This window comes from Lotus japonicus, chromosome 1 (assembly GCF_012489685.1).
Source record: "Lotus japonicus ecotype B-129 chromosome 1, LjGifu_v1.2".
NCBI classification, from domain to species: Eukaryota; Viridiplantae; Streptophyta; class Magnoliopsida; order Fabales; family Fabaceae; genus Lotus; species Lotus japonicus.
The window spans coordinates 25,935,291-25,944,783 of record NC_080041.1 but is presented as its reverse complement, the minus strand read 5'-3'; the positions used below and the strand labels follow the sequence as shown (position 1 = coordinate 25,944,783).

Below are 9,493 nucleotides of genomic sequence, written 5' to 3'. Positions count from 1 at the left end.
TATTTCCCTTTATTACTTCGTCACTCTCACCGACTCTACCTCAATCTTTTATCTCTATCTTGTTCCTTTGTTCTTTCCTCAATTCCACCCCCAACCAAAAGCTTCATGGAAACATCCAACAGTAACAGTGTCCCTCAACGTCCCACCTTTCGCTCTTTCCGCTGCTCCTGTTTCAGACGCTGCTGCCGCTGCTTCTGCTGTTTCTACTCCTACCCATAACCCCCCACCTTTGCCAACACCCTCCCATTTGAATGAAACTAAGGTTGGTGAAGTTTTCTGTTTATGTTTGTTCAGTGGAAGCCAAATTGTTGTTGATGTGGATTAAAAAGTATGCTTTGAATGATTATGTTTTGTGTTTCTGATATTGTCCATATTGTTGATTGAAGTAAATGACTTGTGATAGGCCAAATTCATATAGTCTCAATAGTCAAACTGAAAATCATGACATCAATAATAACTCTTAACACTCTCAAGCTAGACTATAAATATTAATCATACCCAACTTGTTACAAATGAAATCACTATGTAGTATGTACTCTAGCAAGGCCTTTTGTAAACAAATTTGTCTCATGTCCTAGGATAGGAGGTAGATATAAGGTTTTTTTTTAATCTTTTATCGGATGAAGCGACAATCCACCTCGATATGATTATTTCTTTTATGAAAAACTAGATTTGATGGTGAGATGTGTATGTTACTGATAGCATTGTAAGCTCACCACAGTCTCATAGCAGATGTACTATCTTAACCTCATGAATTCACAAGTAGTTTGAGCCATAGCTCAGTATTTTGCTTCTGCACTTGATCTTGTTTCCTCATTTTGTTTCTTGGTTTTCCATGATATCAATCTACCTTCTTAAAAGACACGATAGACGGCTATAGATTTTCAGTCAATAGGTGATCCTGCACAAATTGCATATGAAAAAGCCTCTGCTTGCATGTTCCATTGATCCCTGTATTCATTACCTTTTTCCAGAGCTTTCCTCAATTACTTAACAATGCAGGTTAGTGGTTTCCAACATAAGTAAGGGGAAGACATAAATTTGACTAACAACGTTTATTGGGAAAGCAATAATTGTCCTTGTGACAATTAGATAATTCAACTTACCTACTATCCTTTTAAACGTCTGTGGGTTAGAGAAGAAACTCCATCTGTCTTAACTTTCATTTCTGGCTCCATACGGGTCTTACTTGGCATGGATCCCATAAGATCAGTCTCGGCTAACAAGTTCAGAACATATTTTCTTTGTGATAGGAAGATCCTATTCTTTGAATACATAACTTCAATGTCCAAGAAGCATTGTAGGACTCCTAAGTCTTCAGTCAGAGGAACATCTTTAATTTCCGATTCATTCATTATCCCTCCCTGACATTCTTAAACTCTAGGAAGTAGTCACTAACTTCCTCTTATTTTGCTTTGGGTAAAATATCTCCTGCAATAAAGCATAAATACTATTGGAATTATCATACTTTCCATGAATCAATTTTAGAAAATCCCACTATTCTTTCACTTTTTGCAATGGGGGATAACTGTTTGTGCTCCCTTATCAACAAAATTCACAAGTAAAGCCTAAATACATTTATCCTTTCCATACTGTGTCTGCCTTTGGATCCTATGTCTGTCTTTACCCATACCTACCTGGCTAAAATTAACCAAATATTTCCACTCCACATAGTTTTACAGTTCCCATCAAGCTTGATAGCAATTAATTTAGAGGAAACAATGATAATCAAAGTGGCTAATAGCCTAATACTTTGGTGCTGCCTTACTTTAATGTCAATGTTGTCTGTTGACATTGACATTGCTTAGTAACAAAGCTACCCAAATAGTAAAAAGAACCCAACGTAAATTTTATGTGTTTATCTACTAGGGGGAGTCTCCTCTGTTATATATATATATATATATAGGTTAAGAGTGAAATACAATGCAATACAAAGTATGAAGTACATATGGGACAAACCCAAATACTCTGAATAATCTAATTCAAACTCATAACATTAATAATAATCTTAATATGTTTCTACAATGGTACAATTTTAGAATTTTTTTAGTTGTTAGGATCCAATTGCAAGGCATGAGACTTGAGTGCCACATTGGAAGTATGAGATTCTATTGTGAACTTTATAAGGCCTTGGCTCTCAAACTAATATGCCTAGATTTTGTAAGGTTCCCCAAGGTTCTCATCAACTGCTATAAGAGTCTCCCACCATGTCTCTCAACTGCAAACGAGCGGCGCGGGTGGTGGCGCCAACATTGCAATGTTCGCTCGGGACTAGTCAAACAGACCAGCCTGCATGGCCGTTTTTCGACTGCAGAGCATGGTGGGAACTGGGATGTTTGGATTTAATTGCAAGGTATGAGACTAGAGTCCCACATTGGAAGCGTGAGATTCTAATGTGGTGTTTATAAGGCCTTGAGCTCTCTTTTGGGTAACTACAATGGCTAACTTTTTGGGTATGGTTTTCCTAAGGTTTATTTGTGCATATTGCAGTTATGCTTGGTAGTGCTCCTTTTCCTTTCTCCAGTAAATTATGTAATTTAAGTCTTTGTTGTTCATGTTCTAGTTGATATGGGCAGGCTCTCTAAATCATTTCATTATTATATGCAGAAAGAAACTACGAGAATGTCTAGAAGGTTTGTTGCATCACTCTCAACAAATGTGCCATTTATGGTTCCATCTCTCCTGGAGGAGCGAGAATTGTGACTAGTATGCTGATATTTCTGAGATTCTGGTATACATCAATTTATGTGGTTTTGATTAAGAATTTATGAACTTAAGATTATTTATTTGTTGTGGTTTTATTTCAATCTCTAAACTTGATCTATCAATTTATTGATGCTATATTTAAAAACTCTCCAAATTCTGTCAATTTCTCTTGGCATCAACTTCCACATAAATGGTCCTTCAAATATCTTTTGTTTGTTAAATGTTAATTATGCATACCAAAGGATCTATGATTATCTTATCTACCCATTTTCTGCACTGGGAGACATTTTTAGTTAGGCACTGCTTAAAATATATCAACAATCAGATGCATTACTGTCTTATGCACTGCTTACAGGAAAAATTTCTGTGCATCAAATCATAGATAATTCATGTATTATCACATTCATTTGTGTACTCTAAGCTAATTTCTGTATTTAAAGTTTGATAATTGCTATTGGGTCTTCTGAGAACCCTATTTTTATCCAATCCCTTTTTTATTTCATCTGTATTCAGGTACCCCTGTTATGACTTCGAGAGGCTGGTTAGAAGATGATTTCGAGACAATTGCTGATTTTCATTTTAGGATAGCTCGAATGGACATGGGAAATCATGTAAAGATTTTCTTAGGAATGCTCAGAATAATGAAAATGTTATTGAGCTCAGAAATCAAGTTGAGACATTTGCTAAACCCGTTCGGTTTTGTTCTTAGCTAAGTTAGCTCTTGTAAATTTTAGATGCAAATAGAAGTGAGATCATATTTCCATGGCTATACTTTGATATTGTACAAAGATTACCCTTATTTCCAGCCACAGTTTTTGTGGCTTTGTTTATAAGGAACTTCAGTAATTACTTAACACTGCTAGAACAGGAATTAAAGAGTGATTACCTTTCATTTCTCATCTTGATGTGTCATTTGTTGTGTGCATGAAATTTTTTTATTATAAATTAAATTAAGTGCATGAGATTATTTCATAGTGATGTAGATAGGGATATATTGTTCTCTGCTTATTGCTGTTAGTGTTTCCTAATTGCTTGCGGTATGAGATGAATTAAAACTTCAGAACACTATTCAAAATGTGTTTGTACATTGACCATGATATGTTTGTGGGACAATGGTTTTTCACCTTACGGCGCCACTACCCTAAGTGCGTGTTTGGAAATCATTCTACAACTACAATATTTTTTTTTGTCAAGTTTGATACTACTACAATTGATTCTATCCTTCTAAAACCAACTATTTTTTGCTTCAATTTGACGCGAGTGAGAATATGTGATTTTACCTGTATGTCTCCAACACATAGTTCTGATGCTAAAATCAATTCTGAAAGTAGCTTTAGGTGTCAAAATTGATTCTAATGGAAGAAAAGCTGATTTAAACATGCTATAAGAAGCCTGACTCCCCATAACACCATTTGTGTTGTGCTTGTCTGGCATCCAGCAGCATGCTGAACTTTTGCCAATATATTACTCATCTCTTTTGTCTGCAGGTTTGCTTCTTCAGATTTTTTTTTTTTTTTACCGTTTCCTTTTAAAGTAGCACTCAAATGAACCCTTTTAAGGAGGCAAGGCATGAATTTCCGGCTAAGGGCAAAAAGCATGAGATACGGTTATAAATGAGAAAGTGACCTCTGAAAACTACATAATTAAACATCCCCAAAAAAAGGCTAGTTGAAGAGCTTGGAGACAAACAAAGAGAGAAAAACAAAATATTCTTAGAGGGAAACACTCTCCATGCCATGGTGTTGTTTTCCATCACCATCATCATTAACATTGCTTTCAAGGTGAAACGAATCAGACAAAAGCTTCCTAGGAGTAAAAAAAGTTTGCTTTTGACATTAAAAGTAGTTCATATCAGGAATCTCAAGATTGCTTGCTCCTTACAGCCGTAAGCTTTTCTTTCTGTTATTTCAGTAGTAGAATGATTAGTCATTTACTAAAACAACTCATGATAGCACTCCTTCCAATTCAATGCCAAGGAGCAAAATCAATCAGTGCCAAAGAAAAGGAATTTCAAATTGTTCTGACACCCTTACTTTCTCTGTTATCTGTTTTTACCTTCATTTCCTATGGGGTTCTTTGTTATTTTCATCTGCATTTGTTTTTATCCCCTGGCTGTAGTCAAAGAAGGAAGCATAGTTGGGCATAAAATTTGGCTCAAGCACAAGACTACTAATATACTGTAACCTTATGTTTTCAAACCCAGAACCCACAGTAAATTGAAGAATATTCAGCATTGCCTTCTGGGGTATCACCAAAGTTTTCACAAGGTTAACCAGCTTTTTTGTTTGGGTTTTAGTTCCTTTAACTATGTGTTTGTATTTCTGTCGGTGCACATTATAAGACAGTTTGCATGCGTTTTCAGCGAATTCCAGTTTTCGTATCATTGGAGTGAATGTGCTTATGAGAAACTTGAACGTAAATACAAACACACACTAATTTGGCAAATTGCAAACTTGAAAGTAAAAAGGGTTAAAGATACAACAATAGAAATGAGTCAGCCCATGTTTGGAAATCCTTCTACAACTGATTGTGGAATAAGAATAATTATAGATGTAAACTTCTGCAAGTAGCTTCATAATTTCTGAATTGATTCGGAAAGAAAAACTAATCTAAACATGCTATTATAGATTTTGATTAACTCTACATGGTTTGGGTTACTCTCTTTTTCCCTTTTCTTTGTCAATTGTCACCCCCTTCACTCATGACCCATTTTACTTCCCCTAAGGCCTAAACTATGCAGTCACAATTACAATTACTTCATGATTCTTGATGTTAAGATTATCCACAACCAGCAACATTGCAATATGATTCTCATTTCACATAACTCCAACAACACCTTCAAATTGTGGCCATATACAATTCATCTCAATTCACCTATGACTACAAAAATCCAAAAGCTTCTTCCTACCCTCCACAATCTCATCAAAGAAATCATCTAGCTGGCAAACAACACTCTCTGCACCAGATTTCAGCACCCCAAAACACATTCTGAGATTCTCCACTCTCTCCCTCAAACCAACCTCCATTTCCCACTCAACATGCTGTGACCCCCACCTCTCCAATTCCCCTCTCAGCTCCTCCACCGCCACCCTCGACCTCCTGAACTCATACAGTAGCATCCCCGGCTGCGCACCACCAATCTCCGCCGCCACTTTCTGCTGCAGCCTCGCGGCCGATACCATTAGCCCCGACCCCAGAAACAAACGGCCACCCTCGTAGCCTCCCAGAACCATGTCTGGGGTATCCGGGCACCGGTACACCAGCCCTTGTAACAAGATAGTGAGCAGCATTGAACTAATGTTCCTCATTGCATACAGAACACCCCTAAAGCCGTTGAATCCATTCAGCTTGGATTCCATGGATACCCTCTCGTCGAAATGCAGAGGAAGTGTGTGGATTCTTGTTTCCATCAATGAACGATTCTCCTCTTCCAACCCCACAGCTTCCCTGCGACATGCTGATATTGCCCTCAGAACCTGAAAAAAAAAATGAACTTCTGCTTTAAACCATTTTGAAATGGATTTTGATTGTGAAATATAAAAATGAAACATTGTAGTTTGTGTTTTGTGTCATTTGTGATCAATGTTTTAGGAGTGAGGTTAAGGTTATGCCGTTATGGTTGTGGAATGCCATGATTCTTGATAACTTGAAAAAACTATGGATAATGTAGTATATAGTACTATTGCAGGGATTATAATGATTTGTGATTGAAAAACAGGGAATTTTGTGATTTGAGAAATTGTGATTGATATGAAGGTTTTACATTGCAATTGGGGCAGGGATCACTTTTCAAAACGTAAATCAATCACAATAAGTGTTGGAGTGTGTCGCTAAAAGAGTGTGTTACTAACACTCCTCCACGAAGAACATATAAGTTAGAACATATATGTTTAGAAGTATCAGGTTGACTAGAAATATGACCCGATTACCTGAATATTGTTTATAGCGTATAAAGGGTAGATCAACCCTGACGTCTAACATACCACTGAAACTTTGATGTTGGAGAATTATGGTTATGCAATTGAAAAGCTTGTTTGTTTGTGATTGTTGTTGTGAGTTTGAGCAGTACCTGGCGCCAGAGTTGAGGAGTGAGGTGAGGGTGAGAGTCAAAAGAGGAAGTGATGTTGAGTCCTGCAGAGTAGTAACCTTCTATGCCAGAAACGCCAGACTTGAGAACATGGCAAGTTTCCCAGAGCTTGGAGGTCTCATCCATGTACTCGTCGAGCCACTTGTCGCCGACGGGGAGGTGGAGCTTTTGGACTAGAAGGGTGAGGTGAGTGTGGAAGGATCGGAGGATGGAAAGTGCTCTTTGGAGGAATTGGATTGACATGGTGAAGTTGTTGGTGGAAGAAACAAAGGCTCTGTCTAAGTCCTCAATTCCTCTGGTGAGAAACGTGTAGAAGCCACTCACTGAGTTTGTGTTGGTGGAAGAAGGACAAGGGTCCATTATGTGATGAGAGTGAAGTGATGTGATGTGTTGTTATGTTGTGGTGTTATGGTTTTGTGTATGAGGATTGGTTATAGAGAATTGGGAAATGAAGGGGAGGGAGGAAGGGAATGAGGGAGTGAGGGGAGGGAGATATTTAAATTGAGAGGAAGAATGGGAGCATGGAATTTAAGAGGGGGGAAAGTGGAAAAAAGAGGGAATATCTTGGAAGCTCAGGTTTCTAAGGATGGGAAGGATTGTTGGGGGCAATGATGGGTGTTTCCTACTGAGGGGAAAGGATGATTGGTAATATGCCATTTTCATTGTTTAAATTGGGCTCAAAGGAAGAGAAGCAAAGAAATTAAAATCTGAAGAGATTGGAAATTCTGAAAAATGGGAAGATTTTGAAAGATAATTATGAGTTGGGGGGGTCATCTTTAGCTGCATATTGGTCTTTCCTTTGTTTTTTGTGGTTCTGTCCATGTTTACACCATGTTTGGATCACATGTTTTTGTCACAATCAATTTTGATATTCAAAAGCTACTCAACGAAAGTAACACATGTCGGTAAGGACGGATTAATTCCTCTTAGAATGTTTTGTATTTGATTCTTATGGCTAATGTGAGAGTTGTCTTATTAGAAAATCTATAAGTACCTCTGTAAGCTACATATATATGATCCCGGAGATATACTCTCACTTATGAGAATCGAACTCTATCCCGAATTTTTATTCATGAAAGAAAAAATACTACTTGAACATTTTTCCACAATTAATTTTTGTTTTCAAAATGAATTGTAATTTTTTTTTCCAAACATGCAATTAAAGAAAGAATTCTCTCCAATCTCATTCAAATTACTTCCATGAATTAATTATAAAGATAAACAGGAAGAAGGCTTTCAATTTCATGACTCATGGAGGGTTTTACAGGTTTTTGGTTTTACAGTTTCCAAATTTTTTCATCCAAATACAGGTCACCCTTTTGATTGAGTTTGAGTTATCCAATTTGCTTGCTTGCTTCTTTTCTCAATTTCAAGCTATTGAATTTACCACTCTTATTCCTCAATCCTCTGTATTCTGTAAAAAATTTAAAACTAGCACTCTTGTTTTTCTCTAGTTAAATATTTCTGCTGATTTTCCCACAACAACTAAGATAACTGAAATGATGAGGTTGCTCTTACCTGTGTCTTTCGTAATCTTCTCAACATGACACACACACATCTTTTGAAGCCGGATATATTCTTTAATCTTTATACTAATTAAGTAAATTATTCCATTATCTTCGAATTTTTGGGACTTAAAAAGGAAATGATGCTTCCCCACGCCCTTTACACATGTTGGTTCTTTTGAATATTTATTTGATTCCAAATTTTAGTGTAATCCAAACCAGAAGTATCATTGTAATTGTGTGTTATCCAGGGCTATGATGACGATATAAACAAATAAAAATATCCCATGCCATGATTGAGTAGGCCTTACTACCCCATCAATGACAGATGTTGGTAGAAAAAACGATTTAGAAGAACTGTGTATCACCTTCGTGATTGTGCAGTATTGCTACTGATGGGTCCCGTTACTATGTGTATATCATAACAAATACGTTCAAAATTTCCAATTGAACCGGTATTCCTATCGGCAATAAAAAGACTAATCAATTTTAAGATCATATATATATAAAGTAAGTGGGCGGGTCTCTCCCTAACTCCCTCCGTGTACATTGCTGAGAAGTCAAGTCTAGATTAGAGGTTTAAAAAACTCAATTATCTATCAGTTATATTAGACCTTTTCGGTGAAGGTTTGATCCACTAATTAATGGCCACAAAATATTTAGTTTTAAAGATACCACATGTATTTTGTGTCACTTTATTCTCTTGTCAAATTTAGTCTAGTAGGGTATTAGAAAGTTTTTTTTTTATAGGCTAATGTTAGTTGTTAGTAAATTAGTTCATTTGCTAGGATTCGAACCCTGACCCTTTACCCTGCAAATCCCTTCATTCCCTTAACTCACCAAGTGAGCTACCCTTCCCCCGAGGGTATTAGCTAGTGTGTTAATTATATTATTTATGTGAATCTTAATATGATCTCTTTTCTCCACTCCTCATCCGCTAGTTGGAGAGTGGGGTACCATTATCAATGGAACAATGTAAATTATGCTTTGTTATGGAACATCCCGTACAATTATGTTAAGACGAGTGCTCGTGGGTTTTTGGAGAATGAGACACCTTAGAAGCATGTTGGTCTTCGCAAGATTTCATTGGAAAGTGAATTATGAGTTGGAGGTAGATAATGAAGATTGCATAAGAATATTATTATGGATGCACCTTGTATTGTCTCACATAATTAACTGAAGTCAGCTTACGCAT

The 9,493-nt window shown here is 36.8% G+C and overlaps 1 protein-coding gene and 1 long non-coding RNA gene across 2 annotated transcripts; one reads left to right on the top strand and one right to left on the bottom strand.

Moving 5' to 3' along the window:
* LOC130734282 (uncharacterized) lies at positions 1–3,605 on the top strand. Its single transcript, XR_009017865.1, has 3 exons — positions 1–262; positions 2,608–2,731; positions 3,220–3,605. It is a non-coding gene; the product is annotated as an uncharacterized LOC130734282 (long non-coding RNA).
* A 1,628-nt stretch (positions 3,606–5,233) lies between these two features.
* Positions 5,234–7,422, bottom strand: LOC130734281 (uncharacterized). The gene is made up of 2 exons (XM_057586632.1): positions 6,776–7,422; positions 5,234–6,182 (listed from the first exon to the last, which is right to left on the bottom strand). Exons 1-2 carry the CDS (start codon positions 7,151–7,153, stop codon positions 5,577–5,579), a joined length of 984 nt encoding a protein of 327 aa, XP_057442615.1. The 5' UTR covers positions 7,154–7,422; the 3' UTR covers positions 5,234–5,576.
* Between the last annotated feature and the right edge of the window lie 2,071 nt (positions 7,423–9,493).